We start from the raw sequence: 25,000 nt of genomic DNA, 5'->3' as shown, positions 1-25,000 counted from the left end.
ATACAATTATGCATTAAGCTATATACATATACTGTGTGCGTATTTACTGCCATTATGATGAGCTTTATTGTTTTTAAAAAGAATATGATATATCAGTGCTCTCTCTACATACAAATATATATATATATATATATACATATATATTCATTTACACCTAACACCATTTGATTTTTGTGCTATTAGCTTTATTGGAATTTACGTACATTTCAAATTATACTTACTCAGTTAATCTAATGGCTATGTCTTCATCTTGATTCACCTTTCATCCTATTACCACCATTTTATTTCATTGCATTGCACTTTAATTTTTCATCTTTTTTTTTTATTCTGGTCGAACTCACAAATTTATAAACCTTATCTACTTCCATTATCTTTACAGTATCTCCTTTTCTATTCTTCCTATCCTTTGTTCTATTTTCATTTATTTTTCCCCATATTTTTCTGCGACTAAAGATAGAGATTGACCCTTCAAGACCTAAGTCAGAGAGAATCAACATCCCTCCACTAGTTTTCCATTTGGTGTTGCAGTCCCGAGGGGTTGGCACTCGGTCTCGGGGCTATCGCTTTCGATCATCTTTCATTGACCGATACCAACTACCTTGGGACTGTATGTTTCCAGTCAAACATACTTAAAGTAATAGCTATCCTTATTCCATGCCTTTCTTCATATATCTACAATACTTTACCAGCAGATGTTTTCCTCAATCCTATTTTTTTTTATCTATGAATTCCAAGGATGAAACACCCAGAAACCTTTGTTTCCTTTTTATCTTACTTGTTTATAATCTCTATGTCTGCTGTAATTTTTCACCATATTTGAAACGCATTTAATTTTCCTGTGAAAATATTTTCTTTACTCGCCCCTTCTTATCGGCCATCCGCCCTTCGACCATCCAAAAGCAAAATGAAAGTTTCTCCAAGACTAAGAGGAGTCAACTTTCACTATTCTTTATTCACCTTTTTGCCGAAAGCAGCTCATTCTGGTCTTTGCTTAGCATAAACTTTCTGAGCAAAGCCTAACATCTTCTCATCTTCACCACTCGAACCACGAGCACTCACACACGAGCAGCACGCACACGCATGAACACAAACACTTGTTCCTGCCCCCTGGTCCTTGTCTAATATCACACCACCTGTCCGTCAGGTTCCTTTATGATGCTCACAGGCGACGAATCCCCGGTGCCTGGGGATGGCGTCAAGCCGACCTTCACGGAGCGCCCCAGCATCCGGCAAAGCGACGACTGCTCTAGTGTCATCTTCACGTGCCGCTGTGTCGGCAATCCTGCACCCACCGTCGTCTGGTCAGTGGAACAATACGCATGTCTCAGTTAGTAACAACCGCAGAATATCATACTTGCAAATATGATTTTGATAACAGTGGCTAACCGGTCTCTTGTTTTGGTCACAGGACTTTCAAGGGTAAGAAGCTCAGAGATGCCGGAAGACATAGAATGTCTATCAAGGCTGACGGGAAGATATACCATATTGTCACCCTCGAGGTCTCCAAAGTTACCAAGGCAGACGAGGGTGAATACAAAGCCATCGGGACTAATATCCATGGTGAGGGTGTTGCTACTATCAACCTCCACTTTGAGGGCAAGACGGCATCCGATAAACCTAAGTAGGTGATTTGGACTTAAACTACGAGAATTGCGATAATTACATGGTCATATGCAATGTGTCTTAATGGGTACTGAGAATAATTACTGCTTGTGTGCTTTTTGTAATTAGTTTCTTCTTTATTTTCAGGATTCCCGATGGCAAAGCCCCTCGATTCCCGAAGAAGCCGGAGATCCGCCAAGAGGGAGATAAACTAACTATGGAATGTCTTCTCGAAGCCAACCCGGAACCTGAGGTCACATGGTATCAAGGATCACAAGTAAGTCATAAGAATTATATTCCACTTTAAAATATATAATACTTAACCCTTATTCATTAGTCAGAAGTCTTGTTGGCTGAGTATTCGAGATTTTCCGTAATAATGCTTGTGAAAAGTAAAACAAATTTGTTCTGTTTAGTAAGCAATTACATTCGTTTTTTTTCACTGAAGTCAAACACTTGGTCAATAACCATCCTCGTACAAAGGATTCACTCATATCTGTTCACTGACCCAGCGCTGTTGATCTTTGAGTTTACATTTGAGTGTTACTCGTCTACAGATGGTCCAGCAACACTCCCGCATCTCCATGTACAAAAAAATCTGCGGGAAGGATCAGTACATTGTGTCCATTACTATAAGCAACCCGACCGCTGACGACGGCGGCAACTGGCGAGTCAACGCGTTTAATCCCTTCGGTGACTCCAACGCCAATATCGCTCTCAACTTCAAGGGTAAGAGTTAGATATCAATTCTTCATCAATTATCTTTTCTAATTCAAGGTTATTCTGAGATCAAGATATAGAAAAGAAGTAGCTGTGCACTCGGAAGTTCAAATGAATAATGCTAAATGTTGTTTTTGTATTGCAGAGGGCAAGGCCATACCGGACGGCTACGCACCTACTTTCCTCGACAAACCTGCCATTATTCCCAACGAATCGGGAACAATGATCACAATGAAGGTAAACGCACATCTAAAAAGTCTCTGACAATGCACATCCGTATAGATATAATCTATCAGGATAGAATACACACATTAACAAAACATGCATTTGAAATCAAGTGGTGGTTAATTTTCTAATAACAATGTTTGTCTAAATCTAAGTCTAGATTGCAATCAACTTAGGCATAGCTTTATACCACTCCCATTTCACTGATTTTTATATAACTGGTGTTACAGCGTTCAGAAATACACCTAAATTTACAAACACGACCTGATTTATTTACGTATTTATCTTTATTCTATTACATTTCTTTTATTGATTAATCTTTTAATTTCTATATATTTTTTCTTGTATTCTAGGTGCGGTGCAAGGCCAAGCCCCAGCCGAGCGTTGAGTGGTTCAAGGACGGTGTAAAGATCGAGGCAGCGAAGAGACTCGTCATCAAGGAGCACAAGGTCACGGCAGAGATGTTCGAGTACTCCTGCATCGTCAAGGTCAGCTAGAAACATATACGTGGTTTTGGATGGGGAAAGAACTCGAGATAGTGCTCTGTTAGTTTGCAAAGTGCAGATCCGTTCTGTACCTCCAGTCTCCTAGGGGAGTTTATGTCTGCTACATAGGCTTTCCTAATGGATTGTTCTATTTCAAACTTATAGTTCCGTTTTGTTGAACTACGTGGATTCATCATCATGGAGCTACTAAACAGATCTGTGCAGTTCAATAATGTGAAAATCATATGTCCATTGCTCTGTTAGTTTGCAAAGTGCAGATCCGTTCAGTACCTCCAGTCTCCTAGGGGAGCTTGTGTCTGGTACATAGACTTTCCTAATGGAGTTTCAGTTTCAAACTTATAGTTCCCTTTTGTTGAACTACGTGGATTTATCATCATGGAGCTACTAAACAGATCTGTGCAGTTCAATAATGTGAAATTCATATGTTCATTGCATCAGTTGAAGTTTCCAGTGAGGTTGGAAAATAACTTGCTCATATAATTGGAATATGATTAGTTGTAGGAATAAAACCATTTAATGTTTTATCAAATGTACAGTTAATACTGCCTTTCAGATCTTAGATGAAATAGATACATGTATTTCATCTGTGTCTAATTCAGCAATATAAATAGGTAAATAGGTTTAAACCACTGAGATACTACCAGTGACCAACGACAGATACCGTAAATACGCAACATAGATAAAACTACAAAAACACCGAGAAGCCAAATGCTTTTAATTAAGCAAATCACAAGACTTAAATATTTACTACTGACCTCAAGCCCATAATTCGGGCAGACAGTATTTTACGTCAACACTGCCTTCCAAAAGACTTTTTCAAAATTGGTAAACCTCCTATGTGATTCCTCGACTCCTAAAGTCCTGTTACCTACAACCACCACATCCGAAAAAAGTAAAAATTGGCAATAATTTCCAAAATCCTGACTGCCTTCTCTTCATAACTAAATAACCATTAAACTTCAAGTGTACTTGAAGATTTCTTTAAATAATCTATTAGTAAATTTTGTAAGATGGTGTGAGTAATAAATATGATATTACGTGTCTGTCTATATTAGATGCCGTGCAGTTAGTTCATGGAATGAAGGTTTTTATTTTCTTTATCAGACGCTACTTTTTCCTTGTAGACGCAATTTTCGATTTGTTTTTAAGAATGCCTATTTTTCTACATTTTGTTTAGCTCATTTCGTCATCAACTATTTTTTTTTTCTCATAAAAGAATATCAATTTCCATGTTTCATTTTTCTGGTTTCTGAGTTTTCTTGTTTATCCAGAAGTTTCTACAATTTTCTGAAAAAAAAAAAAATCAAGAGTCATGCCAACAGCTATCATCAACTTAATCGGCACGTTTTAATAGATATCGTTAGATTGTTTTGATCGACGTGTTATATCAATGGTAACTGGGCTTCATCTCTCATTGAAGAGGGTCTGTTCTGTGTATGAAGTTTACTCCTGTCAGGGTGAATTGGTTGTCAGTAATGACCTCATTTGTCCAAGTTTATGAACTGTCATGAGAGCGAGGTTTGTCTGAGGGTAAATGCGTCCTGCTGGTGTGACTTGACATAGATAGCGTTTCCCTTCCCTGCGGCAGGACCCGTGCGGCGCGGATGCAGGCAAGTACAAATGTATAGCCGTCAATCAGTTCGGTGAAGCCACTGCCAACGTCAACCTCAACATTGAATCAGAACCCGAACCCGAAGGACAACCGCCGATATTCTTGGAGAAGCCGACCATTCGCTTCGAGGAAAACAAGGGGAGAGTGGTGATGGTGGCCCTCGTCAAGGCCGATCCTAAGCCCACGTCGATATGGACCAAGGACGGTAGAAATCTCTCATCAGACTCTCGGGTGACGGCATCGGTGATGCAAGAGAGCGAGAGCGTTTACAGGATTCATCTGGAGCTTAGGGTAACCCGTTTGGACGTGGCCAGCTTTCTTCGTAGCGCACCGAATTAATTTCGACGCCGGCGCATTTCCGTTATGATTATTATTTTTTTTTTTTCACCTATTATTCATTATCATTTTTTTTTTTTTGTCTTTGAGACAACGCATTTTCCTTTTTTTCCTCGCCAGAAAGAGGATACCTTTTATTGCTTTGCTAACCCTGTCCCGAGACATGAGACGCCAGACTAACGCCATAATACTCGTTTCTGTGACGTTACAGGCTTCATCATATTGACAATTCATGCACCTGCCAATACGCCAACCAATAACAACATACGCGCTAATACAACTCATTCAAAAGAACTACTACCAACAGACTAATTGCTTGATTATGTTAGCTATAGAAAATAGGGACTTTTTATTCGTGACAATGTGATATATGACTGTAACGAACATACATTCTTACATGCATGTTTATTGTTATAGACTGAAAACTCAAATACACTTACATATACACATAGACACACACACACACACACACACACACACACACACACACACACACACACACACACACACACACACACACACACACACACACACTCACACACACACACATACACACACACACGCATGCATACAGACACACGCACACACACACACACACACACACACACACACACACACACACACACACACACACACACACACACACACACACACACACACACACACACACACACACACACACACACACACACACACACACACACACACACACACACACACACACACACGCAAGTACGCGGACCTTTGTATGCTTGTGTGAGTGAGTGTGTGTATGTTTATGCAACTGGACAGAACATTAATTTGCAAACTCAAATAGGAAAGTAGACTAGAAATAACATGCACGGACAATGAATATATATACTGTATATGTAATCAATTGCCTAGACAATTCATCATTATGACTTACTATTTGACTGAACAAATGAAGATACAATTCAGAATGAGAAATATAGCATCCAAAATACCTTTTGACATTACCAATCCTGACAAATATTAGTTCACTACTCCTACAAATTTAGCATTGCCACGAGACGACAGTTTTTTTTTTTCCTTTTTGTTTTGTTTTTGTTTTGTGAGGTACGTGTCTTGTTCACTTTGCTTTCTCTGGTGTACAGAAACCGCAGCCAACGGACGGTGGCGTGTACAAATGCAACATCAAAAATGAGTTTGGCGAACTCAACGCAAATCTGAATCTTAACATCGAAGGTAAATGCTGAAAACACAAGTGTGTTCGTGTGTATATACGTATGAAAAGAGTGTTACTCTGGTGTCTGTGATTGTGCAAGGCACACAATATTGCTCAATGACATAAGATTTCTTTCCAACGTTTCTAACCTTGTCTGAGTTTGTCATGAGGGATATTATAGGAAGAAAAGGAAACACATTTATAGTGGGTACATTACATAGAGTGAATCTACCTGGACGCCATATATAAAAATACACAAATGAATATATACGGAAATGAATAAAAAAACATACAAAAACAACATAATTTTACTTTATATCTATTTTTGTGGTTATTTTTGTATTTGTGTATTAATGTATTTTTATATATTGGTGGTCCGAGGGCATTCAGATGGCTTTATCCAGTGCATCATACTCACTCTATATCTGTTTGCTCTTCTTCGTATTATAACTCAATAAAACATCCTTAGGTATGCTCACTGGCAATAGCCCTTTTTTATATACAATTATTCTCTCATTTGCCTATACACTTCTCTTCCTCTCTTACAAAAACCGATCTCGCGAAAGCTTGTGCTCTGATCTAGCTGATCTATGATCCATCCCTAAAGACAAACCCTAGACAGGGTCGTAAACCCTTTGTCACAACAGACGTTGTCAGATAACATTGATTCATACTTAATTTCATAATACGGATGATGACATCATGATCATTCCGTTACTTGAGACATTTCCTTCCTTCCACAGTCGCCCCGACCATCAAGAAACCTCCGAAGATCGTGTCCATCGTCAACAGGAAGGTCACCATGGAATGTCTTGTCATGTCATCCTCTCAGCCTGCCGTGACATGGTACCAAGGATCCAACCGTGTTAAACTCGATTCTCGCCACTGCGTGTCTGTGAACCAGGTACATCTTCTCTTTCTTATCTGATTCTCTTTCAAAACATCCAGATGAGTCTGTCTTAAATCATATATTAGTAGCTGTTATATGTATCCCTAGGATATTAATGAAAACTTCACATATGTCCAAAATAGTCACTTTTAAAGGTCCGATATGTGCAGTAGTAGCTTTGATAAAAAATATTTTGATTAACCTTTCATAATTCGATGATGTATTCTGGAATTTGTTCTGGGAATCACCGGGCAATGTTAATCCCTTGTATAATGTTGTTTAAACCTAATTAGATATCGATCAATTAAGATCCTAGTTTACCCGAGTCTGCCTCTCGGTTGATGATTATCTGTTATTTAGATGATGATCTCAACAATACAGTTTGAATAAGTTTGAACATGACTATTAATAAACCCAACAATACTGGTTCTATACAGTACCATACCATATAATATCATCTTGTATCATTCTTCTCTTCCCAATCCCTTGCGCCCTTCGATTCCTGACCGGCCCACAGCATTCGGAAGGCAAGTACATGGTCCAGATGGAGATCCTCAAGGTGGACAAAATCGACGCGGGTCACTACAAGCTCGTAGCCAAGAACGAGAAGGGCGATACGACCTCCCAGACTGTCGAGCTGACCGAGGAGCAGATAGCACAGGTGAGGGCGAGAGTCAAGTGAAGAATGAATATATATATAAAGTCTCAGTGAAATTAAGATTACGTACTTTATCATGCGAGTTGGTGTCAGGGAATAGTTGGGACGAGTTCCAGAACATTCCTTTTGAACGCTCTGCATGGTACAATCAGTAGCATCATTGCCTTTTGGCAACCGGTCACACAGTCCCAGTGGCGGAGATAGGTAATCCATATATATGTTCTGCATAAGTATGTTTATATATGTTATTCATTCATTATCTTTATTAAACAAAAAACAAAACACATGGTTCTGGTAAAAATGCGCTATTAACACTATTTTTTTTTCTTTCCTTTTTTCCTGAAGAAAGAGCAAAAGAAGGAAGAGGAGCAACAGGAGGTAGGTAACATACTAGAAGTGTTATCTTTGAATAAAAGACTTGACTAGGATACTAAATACTGAAGCGAACAGAAAGGCTACCCATCACATTTCTCTAATGAACAAATGTCCACTGAAAGAAAAAGTCTGTTTTGATATGTACATGTATAAAATCTCTCTCTGAATACTGCATCCCACGTTCATTCGAATGTATCCCAATCACATTTCAAAATAAATTGGCTTCGTAATCAACTACTAATATTGAGTCTCTTGAAACACCCAATTTTCGAATTTTACATAATGAATGTATCAAAGTATTCTTTGGTTATATTTTACTTCCCTGTAGCCCTGAAATTGGTTCTCAAAGTTCATTCGTTAATGACTTTAGTTCCGTTCGCTTCAAAAAAGTTAGATGACCCTAAAGACCTTACCTTTGTGTGAAAACATAATAAAGTTCTAATATTTTCTATCAACATGGATTGCAAAACATCCATGATGTCTAATTTCTTAACAAAAACTGTTATCAATAGGATTGCATGACATAGGGAAGGTAGGTGCTACCTCAAAATCCAAATCATTCATGACTTATACCATATGAAATAAATCATGACTCAGACATACTACATATTACCTAAAACGCTACATTTCTTACATAATAAACATAATGACTCACAGACACACATCGTAGCTGACTATAAAATGTCCTAATACTTCGTAAAAAAAAATACAGAAGAAACGAATATACTGATGAAAATTTAATCATTCTATGTAGTCTTTAAAACGTTTTAACCATTACTTGCAAGGTTATGGGCAAAACCGTTTTACATTGATAAATCCCTGGAATATCCTGATAACAAAAAAGGCTATTTCATTTCTCTAATTTTTTGGTGTTGTGAAATTAAGATATGTACTTCTATACAGCTCGAAGAAGATGAGGAGGAAGAAGTTTCGGAGGAAGAGTATGAAAAAGAAGGGGATGAGTCTGAGAAGGAGGAGAGCGAAACTGAGATCCTAGTAATTGAAGAATCAATTGAAGAATCAGAAGAAGAAGAGAAAGTTACAGAAGAAAAAGTTGAACTAAGTGGCACGGAAATGGATAGTGAGTCTACTGAATATATTTCAGATGAAGAAGAGAACAGGCAAAAAGGTTCTAAGGGTGACAAGAAAACAATAACCAGAACTGAGGAGGAAGAAATAATTTTTGAAAAAGAAGGTGATAAGCCTAAACAGAAGAAAACTGAAGAATCTCAGATGACAGCAGGAAAGAAAACTGAGAAAGATAAAAAGGAGAAAGATAAGCCCAAAGATAAAGGGGACAAAAAATCACGTACTTCTGATCACACAGACGAGGAAAAACAAAAGAAAAAGGAAGGGCATGATGAGGTAAGAGGTGACAGAGAAGAATCTCTTGGCGTGGAAACGACAGAAGACCGACCTGCAAGTAAAGACTCTAAAGAGAAACCCAAAGATCGGAAGAAGAAGAAAGGAGAAAAACACGAATCTCGTACCGAAGGTGCTCCAAAATCCCCGTCTGATGAACATCAGATAAAGGACGCAGATAAAGAACAAAAACCTGAAGGTAAAAGAGATAAAAAAGAAAGATTTGTCGGCGTAGAAACGATAGAGGAAAGTAAAGACATTGACCAGAAGCCAAGAGATAGAAAGAAGAAGAAAGAAGAAAAGCATGAAACTAAAAAAGATGACAAAAAAAGGTCTGTCGGGATTGAAACGCCAGAAGAACGTCCTGAAAGTAAAGACGTTGACGAGAAACCTAGAGACCGGATGAAGAAGAAAGAAGAAAGACACGAGTCACGCGATGAAAATGCTCGAAAGTCTCCATCAGATGAACCTCAGACAAAGGGTAGAGATAAAACTCAAAGGCATGAAGATAAAAGAGATGAAAGAGAAGAACCTGATGGCGTTGAAGTGACAGAAGAACATCCTCCAAGTAAAGACAAGAAACCGAAAGATCGGAGGAAGAGGAAAGAAGAAAAGCATGAGACTACAAAAGATGAAAAAGAAGGGTCTGTCGACGTTGGAACAACAGAAAAACTCCCTGTAAGTAAAGATGCCGACGAGAAACCCAGCGATCGGAAGAAGAAGAAGAAAGAAGAGAAATATGAATTTTGTCCTGAAAGTGGTCGTAAATCTCCATCGGATGAACCTCAGACAAAGGGCACAGATAAAATACAAAGACATGAAGATAAAAGAGATAAGAAAGGAGAATCTGTCGGCATGGAAACGACAGAGGAAGGTCCTGCAAGTAAAGATGTCGATGAGAAACCAAAAGATCGAAAGAAGAAGAAAGAAGAAAAATCTGAATCCCGTCCAAAGTCCCCGTCAGACGAAACCCAGGCAAAGAAAGCAGATAAAACACAAAGGCGTGAAAAGAAAAGAGATAAAAAAGCAGAATCTGTTGACAAAGAAACAAAAGAAGAACGCCCTACAAGCAAAGACACTGACCAGAAACCCAGAGATCAAAAGAAGGGAAAAGAAGAAAAACACGAAACTACAAAAGATGATAAAGAAGATTCTGTCGACGTGGAAACGACAGAAGAAAGCCCTACAAGTAAAGACATTGACAGGAAACCCAGAGACCAGAAGAAGAAGAAGAAAGAAGAAAAACAGGACTCTCGTCCAGAAGGTGCTAAGTCTGAGCCAGGTGAACCCAAGTCAAAGAGTACAGATAAGACAGAAAGTTTAGAGGAAAGTCGTCCCAAGATCTCGCCATCTGATCGTCCAAGTACTGATGCCCGTATAGGTGAGAAAGTTGTAATTGATATAGGTGCCTTTGATTCCGAGGAAGAAGAAATAGTCCCTGAAAAAGTTGACATAAAAACTACGAAAAAACAAAAGGTGACTGAAGATAAGAACGAAAAGAAAAGAGATAAAATCACTGAAGGTAAAGATGAGAAGAAAAGAGATAAAGTTATTGATGATGAAGACGATACAAGTAAAGCTAGCACTACAAGCGAGAAGGTACAACCTAAACACAAGAAAAAAACAGAAAAGAAAACCACAGAGAGCAAAACGGAAGAAGAGGTGAAGTCACCCTTAGAACATGAAGACGATAAACATGTAGAAGATAAAAGTGACAGGAAGACAGAAAGGAAAAAACACAAAAAGCCTAAAGAAGGAGAAGATCACTTACCCAAAACTAAGACAGAAAAACCTTCTGTCGAAGAAACAGTTCCCGGAAAACAGGAGTCAGAACGAACGAAAGAAAGACGTCATAGATTAAAGTCTCCCCTTGAAGAAGACGAATCTGACCATTCCGAAAAAATGACACTTGCAAAGCCTCGTACCGAAGTCGAAGGCCAAAGTCGCAAAAAAAGAACAGAGGATATTGAGATATTGGTTGAAAGAAAGCACCATAGACGCAGACCAAAGAATTACCCAGGAGAACATGAAGTCCCTTCAGAAGAATCCGATGAATCGGTCGTATTGAGGAAACATTCTATGCAAGAAAACGTAGATGGACAGCATTCTGTCACGACTGAGAAATATGTTAGATACATAGATGCAAATGGTAAAGAGCGCGTCGAACATGAAAGAGTGAGGTATAATCTCGGGGAAAAGCCGGAGGTGATTGAAGGCTTAGGCCACGCTCACCGTTTCTCGGAGGATAGCTCAGATGAGGAAGAAGAATTTGTGATGTTGCATGGGTATGACAGGCATAAGGATAGGAGATGGAAAAGTGACACCTCTGAGAGTGATGACGATGAGTTTTTCGAACACACTATTAGACGCAGTCGGCCTTTTGTCAAATCTGATGAATATGTGGAATACGAACATAAAGTATTGCATAGTAGTGATGATGATGAAGATAACGAAATGGAATCCTTGCGGGAGGCTTTTGAACGTAGCAAGGTGGAAGAACCCACATCTAAGAAAGGAAGACCAAGAGGCCGCTTTCCTAGAGAGTCCACCGTCTCGGACGATGAGGCCTCACATAAGAGGAAGGATAGTAGTTTAAGAAGTGACGAAGACTCCCCAGAGTATAGAAAGGAACGGGTTCCGGACAGTGATAAGAAAAAGGGCCGAAAGGTTCCCAAAGATGAGTCTGAACCGAGCAATCTTGATGTGAGAGGACGAGACCGTATTCGAAAACATCCAGGACAAGAGGATCTCCCCGTAGGTGAAGAGGAAGGCAGGCGCAAGAGGCCAAGTCGTGCTACCATGAAGAAGGTAGAACACCTCGATGCGACGCTGCTTATTTTCTGCGTCAGCTATGCTGCTGATGCTTTTTTTAGAACTATTTCTGTGGCCAGTAATCTAAGATCAGACTTTAACGCCCATTTTCTCTTTAGCATAATTATGCTTTTCAAGATCATGTTTTCGTGCAGGGATACGGGATAATGCCTGGAAATCGCGATTTCTTTCTATTTTATTTTTCCACTGTTATCAGTGGGAGAAGCTTCAGCTTATGTTCCTAAAGGTGAATTTTTACAGGGTACATTTCTTTCACTTGTTGTGGATTCACAATTCGTTCAACAGTTATCATAGTCTACGTGTTTTAAAAGCGATTTTGTTCATTATCAATGTTTTGCAATATTTAGAAAATATACATTTTATTTGTAATACATTATAATAGCATCTCAAAAAATTGAAACCAAAACAATTGAGTTAAATGTTCCTAATGTGAAAATCCCCTAGATGCAGCTGAAGATCGAGAATGGCTTTCCTGGTGCGGTTATGCTACAGAACTTTGTTCTGAGCCCTACAATTCGCTTCAATTCGCGTTGTTTATAATGCCGCTACACGCGCTGCAAGCAATGGTAGACCCCTTTTGCTTTAGGCACCAATGTCATATATTCATCGCTTTCTGTTGAGCCTTGGCCGATCTGGAATGACAACACCTACATGCCTGAGTAGAACACTTTAAACATAACACTGCTGAAGAAACTATATATACCATTACAGACCTAATGCATTGCACCTCACCTACGCTCGTATCATTATTTTCATCTCGTGCTTTAATATTAATATCAATACAACCTATGCTATTGTAAAAAGAAAAATCTGTGTTAAGATTTTAGCGTGAGTTTTGTATAAAAAATGCTTAGTTTCCCAAATATGCTAGCCATTCAAATTGTACTGTAATAAATCGATCATCCCTGGATTGTTTCGTGAAATGCATTAAATTTTCATTCTTTTTCAGGTAAGAGCATGACTACGGATCCTGACTGTCGGTAAAATAAGCTTAGTCTATACTTTTCTTCTCCCATTGTCTGTCTGCACTTTGATAACTGTTTGCTTTGAGTCTCCTCCCTGATTCTCCTTCCTCACATTTTCCGGATTTTCCTACCTTCCTTTCCAATGTCTTACCAGAATTTTTTTGTTGAAATATTTTGTGATCAATATTAGTAAGTCCCCCTTTTTTTAGTCCTTTTCATATTTTTGTATGGTCATTAGATAAAGATGTTGACGATCCTTTGTTGTGATTCGTGGCTTGTAATGTAATTTTGTCTTACCTCCTTTTAATCAAATCCATCATACTTCAGGATCAAGGTTGGATTTTTTTGTGTGTTGTGTATGTGTTTCAACCCTTTCCTTGTTTCCTTTTCCCTCAAACGTCCAGCCCGACTCTAAAAGTGATGATGAAGACACAGAACAAAAAGACAAACCAAAATCCAAAGAGCAGCAACCAAAAGCAGAGAAAGAGCCTCAGCCTTCGGAGTCGGAGTATGAGAGTTCGAGTTACGAGGAGATTTCCGAGCCAGATGAAGAGGATGAGTCGACTTATGTTGAGATAAGTGGGGACGAGGAGGAAATAGTCATCACTTCTAGGCGAGAGAGCGTACAGGAAGAGGTACATTCGTTCAGAGAGGGAGGAAGTCGAAGGAATTCCAAAATCAGGATGGAAGAGGAGTTTATAGAGGAGAGGACTGAAATGAGGCCCAAGTCACAACCAATTCGAATGGTCGAAGAAATTTATGAAGAAACGAGTGAAGTTGATAATAAAGGGCCGGGGATTAGGGTCGAAGAGGAGTTTGAAGAAGAAGTTAGAACGGTCAAGAAGGACAGTCCAAAGGATACTGGTATCATAATTGAAGAGGTCGAAGAAACCTTTGAAAAGAAAACTCCAGAGGAGAGCAAAAAGAAGGTAGTCGAAAAGAAGGAGACTATCAAGAAAAAAGACGACAAGAAACCCAAACAGAAAAAAGTCGAAGAAGTGCTTGAAGTCGACATGACTGAGGAACCAGCGCAGAAGGAAGAGAGGGAACGCAAAGTATCTAAAAAGACAGAAGAAAGTAAACCACAGAGAGTCAAATCTCCAACGGGCATAAGATTAGAAGAAGAAATTGAGATCGAAACAAGAACTGAAGAACCAAAGAAACAGAAGCCAGGGGAAGTGTCCAAGAAAGAAAAAGAAGTGGAAGTCAAACGGATAAGAAAGGATAAACCTAGAAAAGATTCAATTGAAGAAAGGAAAGATGAGAAGCCAGAAAAGAGGTCTGAGCCAATAGTAATGGAGGAGGAGATAGTGATGGAAGAAAGTGTAGCCTCTCCAACTCCACCCAAAAAGGATGGTAGAGATAAAACCAGAGACCAAAAGATCAAACAAACAACAACAAAGATATCTACGAAGGAGGAAGACATCCCAGAATCTAAACATGAAGTTAAGGAGGATATCAAAGAAGTAAAACAAAAATCAAAAGCTCCAAAATCAGAAAAGACTGTAAGTGAAACAAAGGTTGAAAAGGTTGTGGAAAGAATAGTCACAGATGACGATGACAGTGAGCCTCAGAGGGGCAGAAGCAAACGCAAGATCAAGCAAAAGATAACGAAAATCACCACAAAAGAAGATACTACTACAGAACCCGAATCTGAAACAGAGGAAAGTATCATAGAAGAATTTACGGAAATAACTAAGAAGAGGGACGTCAAGTCTCCCACAACCGACAAACCTGCAGATAAAACTAAGATGAAAAAGGTCACAGAAAAAGAAGTTACGGTAACTGAAGAAGAAAAGAAGCCTCAAAAAGATAAGGACAAAGGTAAGAAGAGCACACAAAAGATAACAAAAGTAACTAAAAAAGAATATTCAGTCCCAGAAACTGAATCTGAAATTGAGGAAAGTGATCGCGATGAAGTTAAAGAAAAAACGGTTACGCCAGAGAGACCTGTTGGTAAATCCAAAGTCGAAGAAACAGTGAGAAAAGAAATTACTGTTGTGAGTGAGGATGAAGCCCCAGTGGAAGAAAAAACAAAAAAGAAAATCAAGGATACCACTGTGACTGAAAAGAAAAAGAAGGGAGAAGTCAAACCCGACAAAGAACCCTCAAAGAAAGAGGATAAGGAGTCCTCAAGGGTTGAAAAGTCATCCTCAAAGAAAGAGGAGAAAAAACCATCAAGAAAAGGAGAGGAAGAGCCATCAAAGATAGAAGAGAAAGTTTCCTTTAGAAAAGAGGAAAAAATAACCAAAAAGAAAGAGGAAACGGAGCCCTCAACGGAAGAGGAAGAAATGTCTCTCGAAGAGGATGAAATGTCTCTGGAAGAAGAAGAGATTCCTACACAGAAAGAGAAAACAACCCAGAAGAAGGAGGAGGAACCTTCAAAGAAGAAGGACGAAGTACCCTCGAAGAAAGGTAAGGAACCCTTAAAGAAGGAGGAAGAAGTCTTAAAGAAAAAGGATGAAGTACCTTCAAAGAAAGGTGAGGAACCTTCGAAGAAGAAGGAGGAACCCTCAAAGAAGAAGGAAGAAGTACCCTCAAAGAAAGGTGAGGAACCTTCAAAGAAAGAAACGGAACCCTCAAAGAAGGAAGAAGTAACCTCAAAGAAAGATGAAAAAACGCCTTCAAAGAAAGAGGAGAAAGTAACTTCTAAGAAAGAAGAGAAAATAAGTTCGAAGAAAGAAGAAAAAGAACCCACAAAAAAAGAAGTGCCGTCTAAAGACGATGAACCGGAGGATAGCAGGAGAACTACCAGAAAGAGGACCAAGACAGTAGAGGAAGAGTCTCGCGAAGAAAGACGTAAAAGTCCTCCAAAGAAGGATGCAAGTCCTCGGCCCTTCGAGAAACATCAGGTTCTCAGTACCGTCATAAAAGAAACAGACGAAGAGGACGAGCCTGTCGATGAAAAACCTTCCAGAAGAGAACGACGTCGCTCTCACTCCCCACCAAAACCCGAAATCAACATTTCCGACACCGGAGATGATGAAGCTACTGAGGAAGATCTCACGGAGCAATACGGATTCTTGCCAGTCAGAAAAAAGAGCGCGGTCATTGAAGAGATATCACCTATGGAACAGTACTTACAGGAGCTCTTTGGATCTGGAGGAGACGAGACCGAGCCAACGGTAGGGAAAAAAAAAGTTATGCAACACATGAGGGAGACATCCGCCACTCTGTAGTACACTGACACTGTACAAATAGCTACTCTAACAATGTAACAAACCACCCACACGTAACACACGCAATGAGGTAAACTACAGACTATAGAGTGGTGGCGTCTGTCCTTGCCTCGCCTATTGACTCGCTGCCTCGCTCGCTCGCTATGACTTTGGTTGCTGCACTTCCACTTCGAATAACACGTAAACATATGTCTGGTAAAATCAAAATATAAAATAAATATTAACTAAATATGCTAAATAAATAGGAACATACAGCACATGCTAATGTGCTTTAAATCAGTCACTGAATATAATTATGCGTATAATACTATATATATAACTAAACAGTTTGGAGTTTTATCAAATCTTCTTCTCTTCCAGATTATTATCTATTTCTTTAAGCTTCGTTTTATTGAGTTTGTTACCTATGTTTCTGATGCAGTAGATTATCATTACTTTCTTCGATTCTTGCTGAATTAAGCTAAGCAATCTATTATTATCTATCTTGCAACTGCTCTAAACAACTAGTTTAATTTGCAAAGGTGTTGTAGAATATAACGACTTAAGGGGATCCATTGAGACAATACATTTCCTATCCATCACTCGTCCGCATCATATCCCTGACTTATTGCCTCGTTCTCTCACACAGGAAAAACAGGAAGAAGTGGACGAACAGGTACATAGACTGACATCAACCACATTGTACATAGGCATTTTACTGTCTTGTCAAATCATGATTTTGTTGATGATCAAGAACGAAGACAGACGTTTTAGTAGACACATAAACAAAGAGATTGACGTAGTTAGATAGTTTGACATATAGATTGTATCATATACTGTATATGTGAAATATGCATTCACTGACCTCCCACCTTTATCGCTGGAACTACTCAAGATGAGAGTAGTAAAAATGTACATATATTCTCAACCCCCCTTTTTTGATTCTTTGACTTTGTACATGTTTGCCTGCATGTTATATATTGTGACGTTTGCCGTTGTCCGTCCCTGTGTGTAGTAGTCTTCATCAGGAGAGAGATCCTGGTGCATATTTAAACATAAGGTTTTAATGCACCACAAGGTTGAAGAAGAGCAGATGGAGGAGCCCGAGCCTGAGCCTGAACCTGAAGAACCAAAAAAGAAAGAGAAACCTAAGGAAGAGAAAAAGGAGGAAAAGAAGCCTGAGCCTAAGGAGGAAAAGAAGCCTGAGCCTAAGGAGGAAAAGAAGCCTGAGCCTAAGGAGGAAAAGAAGGAAAAGAAGCCTGAACCTAAGGAGGAAAAGAAGGAAAAGAAGCCTGAACCTAAGGAGGAAAAGAAGCCTGAGCCTAAGGAGGAAAAGAAAAAGGAAGTGAAGGAGGAGGAAAAGAAAAAGAAAGTGGAGGAAAAGAAACTGAAAGTTAAGCAGGCTGAGGAGAAAAAAGAAGTCAAGCAAGAGTCCAAAGTGGAAGTTATGGAAGAACAGAAGCTAGAAGTTAAGCAAGCAAAGAAAATGGAAGTTAAGAAGGCTGAAAAGCTGGAAATTAAGAAGGATGAAAAACTTTCTGTTATGGAAGAACAGAAACTGGAAGTTAAGCAGACACAGAAATTGGACGTTAAAGAAGCTAAAAAACTGGAAGTTAAGCAGGCACAGAAACTGGAAGTTAAGCAGGCACAGAAACTGGAAGTTAAGCAGGCACAGAAACTGGAAGTTAAGGAAGCTAAAAAGATGGAAGTCTCACAGGAAGCGAAAATGGAAGCACAACATCTGGAAGTCAAATCTGAACAAAAGGCAGAGGTTAAGCAGGAGAAAAAGGTCGAGAAGAAAAAGGAGGTTAAGGAGACCAAACAGGAGCCTAAAGTCGCGGAAAAGAAAGTCGAACAATTGAAGGTTTGTGTTGCCGCGAAACAATGAGGCAACCCTCGCACGAAGGAGCCTCATCTTCCGTATAACTAAAACTAAACATCACTCCTTCGCACGGAGGCCTCACTCTCCATATAACCCACCTAAACACATCGTCCCTAAGCACAGGGCATAACACAAATTCTACATTCCTTCTATTTTCACGGGCCCTTACCTCAGTATTACTATACTACATGCGAAGGCCCTTGCATAAAGTCCTCGCTTCTAGTATAGATTTAATAGGTACAAAGACTAAGAGAGACATTCTGCCTCCCTTAATCCTCCACCCTCCCACTTTCATTAAAGAACAACAAACGTTCTACTCACGCAAGACGACTTCCCCAGATTATTAAAGAGCGTAAGCCCTTTCAGTACCTAATACGACCCAAGGATTCAGTTAGCATTCTGTTTCTACTCTGGTCACACTAATATTCACATATTTACATGTGGATAAATGGGTTCATATTCGGTACTCTATTAACACACGCTTTTTTGCTTTTATAATCACAAGCGCTGCTATATTTTTGTATGACAATTTTTACACCACCTTTTTTTTTTCAACACATATTGACTGTTTTACAGTACAAGACCATTTTGTATGTGATTTTTCTCAGACAATTTTTTGATAGACAAATATAAAAAAAGTAAAGAGATAACGCTAAATTAAGAAAATAACCATTGAAAATTGGCTTTCGGAATTTAGAAAATTTGATTGATCTACATGTGTGATATACATTTTCATTCCGTTTTGAACACAGTTCATATAACTTGTTACCCCCGTTAACAGATTGTCCTTTTTTTTTTATACATTCACGACAAAGAAAAAACATCCCTAGAAACAATTCCTATTCATCACTATAACAAAAAATAGCCAAATAAATTAAACAACATACCAGAACCCATCTAACAGCCCCTGCCCTGGGCTAAAATCAGAAGTAAAACCTAACAAAACATTTTCACTTTATTCAGAGGGGAGTCAAACAAGCTGAAGAAAAGTCACCGGAGAAGGTAAAGTACACAAACAATGATATTTGTGCATAACACTAACATTTAATACATACAAATTACAGGACACATCAAATTTCAACTGTTATCTAAGCCTGCATCCGGTTACTAGAAATATTTTAAAATGTTAAAATCCTTTGAACAATGTTAGCCATTCCTGTCAACCCAGTCGTCCTAATCAACATGATTGTCAACCAAAAACACATTTTCCAAATAACCCTAAGAACTCAACCTGACAGTACTTTGAGTAAAAGCAGCAACGACTGCAACAGCATTGTAGGAAAGAGGCCAAACGCAGAGTATAGGATCCAATATATTTGACGTTTCGCCCAGCCTGAAGAAGCCCTGCTGGGTGAAACGTCAAATATATTGGATTCCATACTCTGCGTTTGGCCTCTTTCCTACTGACAGTACTTTGTCAGACGCCAAACCAAAATCACTATCATGAACTCTATCCCTTGATCTTTTCGAAGACAATTTTTTCAGAAACACTGTCCCTATTAATTCCCTCCCCGCCGCCAAACCTACAGATAGCAGGGAAAGACGGACCCTCACAGCCCAATGAAACACCCACACCTGGAAGGAAGGTTGTGAAAAAGGTCAGCATTGGCCCTTTGCTCTCCTCTTGTATTCAAACTTCATATAATATTCACATTTAGCTGTCTTCTTTACGCCCTTCCTTCTTTTTCAATAATTAAAATTTGCTATTTCTACACATTCAGTCCAGGAGTCCTTTTACTCACACAAAACTTTTTCCCAATTAATATATACAGATGACAAGCCAATCCACTATGGACTTTCTTCCTTTTTTTTCTGTCTCACTGAGACTTCTAAGGTTACTGAAGGCGACCAGTGTATTGCCTCATAGCTGGTCACCTCACTTTTCAGACTGATGCTTTTATCTATACATTCTTCTTCATTTGTACACATAGCCACTGACAGACTAATACTAAGTGACATGTGCACGTATTGATGGACTACACAGATTATAAAACAAATTATATTAAAATCACTAGTATAACTAGTATATAAGACATTATTGATAACACATTAACATTTTATTTTATGTACAGCAGTATTGGACCGGACAGCACCACCAGTGGTATATAGACTAATTGCATGACATTTTTGACTTGATGTACTTTAAGACAAACTTTTATGATACAACTAAGATGTTTATATTATTCATATACTTGTACGTATAGACGCAATTAAATAGACGATTTTCTTTGTACTGCAGTAAACGTTTACCAAATTATTTTGACATATCTTCTTGATATACATATGACATGACACTTCAACTTTCACGACACTACATGACTATCCAGTACGCTGTAGTACTATGTCATGACTATCTTTACATACTACTCAATATCACCTTCATAATCATTAGATTATCATAAACTCATATATTTGGACCTCAAATAACGAACACCCCGTTTAACGAACAGATCGGTTTACGAACATGTATCGTGAATTTCTTTCATCACTGTTAACGAACGATACTTCGGGGTACGAACAATCCCACTGGTTCCTTAGTGCTTTGGCGCGTTTGCCGTAATTATTTCGGTTAGCGAAGGTCTCGGTTTACGAACGGAGTCACGGAACGAATTACGTTCATTATCCGAGGTTCCACTGTGCGTCCAATATTCTCACTTCATAATTCCGTTTTATAGATTTTTCTCTAAACACAACTGACTCCAACCGATAGATTATATATAATTGCAAATAATCTTTACAGTTGATATCGTTTATTTCCTGCTTCTTCACTCACATTTTTTGTCCAAGAGATACGTTTTTATATCTGAAATTCAAAATGAATTCTGCCCAGTACAGAACTTCTCCCCCAGAACGTGTTTTTTATATACAGTATCCTCCATCATGATCAAGATTTCTCGCGAAGTCAATTTTATCTTGGCTCGAGTTTAACGGTGGTTCTTGATGCAACTGCCGTGCCTACTTCAACTTCTGTTCACTTTGTTTGACTACACGAGCTTTCTACTCATGGTGGGAAGAAGGTGGAGAGTCGGGACTGAGAGGTAGGAACTCGCATAGTCGTACTTTTTTCCGGCCGTAATTGCTAATCTGTATGAATCGTTTTCAACTCTCCTACCTCCGCGTCCAATCGACCTTTTCGCACTTCCACCACCATGATTGAGATTGCTTGCGAAGTCAATTTTGTCTTGTCTCGAGCTCGGCGGTGGTTCTCTGAGAACTGCCGTGTCTACATGATCTTCTGTCACTTTGACTACACGAGTTCTCTTCTCATGGTGGGAAAGTAACAAAACAAGATTAAGTGACAGGAACTGGGTATTTCAAAGATCCTAGTACTGCTATGTTCTTGCCACTCTGTGGTGAGGTTCCTATTTCCAGTGACGGAAGTTAGCTTAGGTCTAAGTTGAGTTTGGGGTGAGGCAATTGGGAGCGCTTGGAAGTGGTTGGGAGCCAGAAGTAGCCGAGTATTAGGATATGATGGGACTACCTAGGTCTAGGTCTGAGAAAGGAACAGGGTTGGATTGCACTGATCTGGAAATAGGCACATCGCCAAGCAGGAGGGTATGGCATGATCGAGAAAGAGGAATCCGGTCAAATCTCGAGATAGTAATAATTTTGTTAAGATTATCGACTTCTTTGAAAGTTGGAACCAATAACGGTCATTGTTAACGGCCATCAAGTTGAAATTAATCTATACTTAATATCGTAATAACGTTCATTACACTTATAGTTCCTTATGTTTTTCCTGTTGGTAATATAAAGCTTGAAAAATCCGTAAAGGATTTAGTTTTGCATTATTATAAATCACTTTGTTGTTATTTCAACCTGAAATGTCTTAAATTTATTCATATTTTTCTATATTGTGACGGAACCATCTCTCATCTGGCATTGCCTACTCATGTTATGTTCCTCATTTCCATCATAAACTATAATGACAACTTTACACAGTACATAATGACAGCACACTGATGAAGATTATTAAATGAATCTACGACCAAAGACAATATTTGCCAATCCAAGATACCTGTACATTATCAAATACAAAACAGACTCCTCCCAAAAACCCTCAAAACAAGAACATATGTCATATTTAAACCAATTATTATAAAACATGTTATTAAGTTCGTTGACCGGAAAATAGCAGCTACGCACCATTCCCAAAAGCTGGCTTCACCTTCCTTATTTGAGACTGACTGCTCAGCAAGCTTATTTTATATAAAATATTGCTTACTAAGTTATCCTTCCATATGCTGATATTCTTTACCAAGCTTTTCCTTTTTTTTTTAAATTCCTAGCTCATGCCGGTGTTTAGTACACACATCTTGGCTAGATATCCCTTGACGTAGATAAACTACTTCATCTACGACTGCCTTACTGTAGCTTGTCCTAGTTGATCATTCCCTAGCCCTGTCCAGGCATGGGTTTGCGCAACTCAGACATCCGTTCAAGCATCCTGTTTCCCCGCCACAGAAGAAGGAAGCAAAAAGACTCAAGACTCCCCGAGCCCCTGCTGAGGATACCATCCCTGAGACTGACATCACCCAAGGTCCTACCCAACCTACACCGATCCCACTAAGGCTTAAAGAACTAAAAGCTGAGGTAACACCATGTAATAGCTTTCCTATGATCTGCTGACTTTCTACCCAATCATCTTTACCTATGTCTTTTCTCCTCTACTGTGACCTTATACTTTTTTTTCATCTAAAACTGTTATGAAACAGAAACTTTCTTTCCTATTTTTTTACTACTTTATTTCCGTTTTCTGTACTTACCTTCATCTTGTCTTCGTTTCCTCCTTTTTCTATGTCCCTTTTTCTCAGACTCTTTCCTACCATTCCCCCATATATCTGATGACATTCGATTTCCTTCGTCTTTTATCCTTGGCAAAAGTCCATTCCCTAGTCAATGGAGAGACTTTAATATTCTAATATAACTCCAGACTATGACAATATTCACCCGCCTATAACAGGTCATGCCCTTAAGGAATCTCTCACTAACTTTCCTCCACCAAACGCACCCTCCGCTGCAGCTCCAGGAAATAAATCGTCCCTGTCCTTAAATTTCACTCCAGCCACTCCTTTGCTACAGCATCCCCGTCCCCCATGCTATGCCCTCCTGCACTCACACATAAACATTATACGTGAGACCTTCGCTTGCGCCACGCTGCATTACGCTAATCAACTGCTCTTCATTTGCTTTGTGCAAAAATTATCGCTAAATACGTAACACTGCTCCATACCAATTTTTTTTTCTAATGCTGGCCAACGCACCGCTATACCAATTTTTGCTCCATAACGCTGTGTCGTACCACCTTCCCCCTAGTGCAGATGAGCACGCCATAACCATTTCTGCTCAACGTCTTCCTCCTAGTCCGACTTTTCAAGGACGAAGAAAGAACGCGGACACTCTCAAGATCTCCAAGAGTAGCTCCTTAGTTTCACGGCTCTTAGAACGCAAAAGAGGCTCAAAGCTGCGTCTAACTACCAGAAGTTAAAAAATATTTAAACTATGACTAAAAGAAAATTATAAGTAAAATTCTACATCCATCTGCACTCTTAAAATATGCGTCTAAATAAATATAATTTTTTTTTAATGTTTACCATAATGAATCTTGCCTTTCAGGAAGCTGTGTCGCCGATTTGACCTTTCAAGTTTCTCTAAGTACTCTCGTTTATCTCCATCTGTTGCCATAAACTTTGGTCACATCAAGTCCTTTTCTAAATTGCATAAGATTCTGTGGTTGCAAACCTATTTTTCAAATTATAGGATTCCTTTATTCCCTTGACAAAGTACATATTTACCAGATGGAGAAAGCGAACGGTACTATATGACTCTATGTACAATTGCTAATTCTGTATTTCATTTCTTCCCAATTCTTCGTGACTTTAGGCCCCCAAAATCGTTGAACCCAAGAAAGAGAAAGGGGTAAGTCAGACTACGGGTCTGCTTGGCCTGGTGCCTCCACCTGGCCTGGCCTGCCCCCTTCCCTCCCACTTCTTACTCTTAAATCCCTCTTTGCGGCGCAGAATGGCCCTATCTTACTCTAAGCTCCTTCCGAAATCTTTACTGTCTTAGCTTGGGTGCGTATGACTTGACAGCTCTCACTTCTCAGACGTTGCTACTCTTTAACTGCCGGACCCGTGGCGCGCCGGGTCGGCCCAGTAATGCCTCCGTACAGTAGAACTAGCTTGTAGCTTGGCTGTAGCTACCTCTTTGGTTATTACAGCTTTGTTTACGTTTTATCATTTCCTTCGATAGAATACAACAGACGGCCTTGAGAACGGACACCAGGACTTAGAGCATAACACAAAGGGTAACCCTCACCCGGTAGAGGAAAACCCGAACCCAAAAGAGGGTAATCCACATCCCAAAAAGGGGAATCCCCACCCTAAAAAGGGGAACCCCGATTCAAATCCTGGCAATCCTCATCCAAATCCGGGTAACCCACACCCAAAAGAGGGTAATCCAAACCCGGGTAATCCTCATGGAAACCCGGGTAAAAATCCGGGGAACCCGCACCCTAAGGAGGGTAACCCCCATCCGAATCCGGGTAATCCCCATCCAAATCCGGGTAACCCTCACCCAAATCCGGGTAACCCTCACCCGAAAGAGGGTAACCCTCACTCAAATCCGGGTAACCCTCATCTAAATCCGGGTAATCCTCACCCGAAAGAGGGTAACCCTCACCCAAAACCGGG

At 39.4% G+C, this 25,000-nt stretch overlaps 1 protein-coding gene across 38 annotated transcripts in view; it reads left to right on the top strand.

Annotated features, from left to right (window-relative positions):
* bt (projectin protein bent) overlaps nt 1–25,000 on the top strand; it is a 191,175-nt gene that overhangs the window by 51,658 nt on the left and 114,517 nt on the right. For 20 of the 38 annotated variants that reach the window (XM_076204741.1, XM_076204734.1, XM_076204745.1 and 17 more), the window contains exons 6-22: nt 1,145–1,301; nt 1,409–1,621; nt 1,750–1,879; nt 2,160–2,331; nt 2,468–2,559; nt 2,901–3,035; nt 4,642–4,956; nt 6,117–6,207; nt 6,931–7,091; nt 7,594–7,737; nt 8,080–8,112; nt 9,013–12,279; nt 13,673–16,393; nt 17,076–17,102; nt 17,505–18,290; nt 19,272–19,310; nt 24,561–25,000. The exon at nt 24,561–25,000 is cut by the window's right edge and continues 157 nt beyond it. In XM_076204741.1, coding sequence (XP_076060856.1) covers nt 1,145–1,301; nt 1,409–1,621; nt 1,750–1,879; nt 2,160–2,331; nt 2,468–2,559; nt 2,901–3,035; nt 4,642–4,956; nt 6,117–6,207; nt 6,931–7,091; nt 7,594–7,737; nt 8,080–8,112; nt 9,013–12,279; nt 13,673–16,393; nt 17,076–17,102; nt 17,505–18,290; nt 19,272–19,310; nt 24,561–25,000 — 8,923 coding nt within the window. Of the gene's footprint in view, nt 1–1,144; nt 1,302–1,408; nt 1,622–1,749; nt 1,880–2,159; nt 2,332–2,467; nt 2,560–2,900; nt 3,036–4,641; nt 4,957–6,116; nt 6,208–6,930; nt 7,092–7,593; nt 7,738–8,079; nt 8,113–9,012; nt 12,280–13,672; nt 16,394–17,075; nt 17,103–17,504; nt 18,291–19,271; nt 19,311–19,837; nt 19,907–24,191; nt 24,228–24,560 lie in introns of all 38 variants that reach the window. The other 18 variants (XM_076204740.1, XM_076204747.1, XM_076204748.1 and 15 more) reach the window with 18 other exon arrangements.

Source organism: Oratosquilla oratoria, chromosome 21 (assembly GCF_046742065.1).
Source record: "Oratosquilla oratoria isolate Oo_2021 chromosome 21, ASM4674206v1, whole genome shotgun sequence".
NCBI classification, from domain to species: domain Eukaryota; kingdom Metazoa; phylum Arthropoda; class Malacostraca; order Stomatopoda; family Squillidae; genus Oratosquilla; species Oratosquilla oratoria.
The sequence above is the reverse complement of the archived record's forward strand: the minus strand, read 5'-3'. Positions and strand labels throughout refer to the sequence as shown.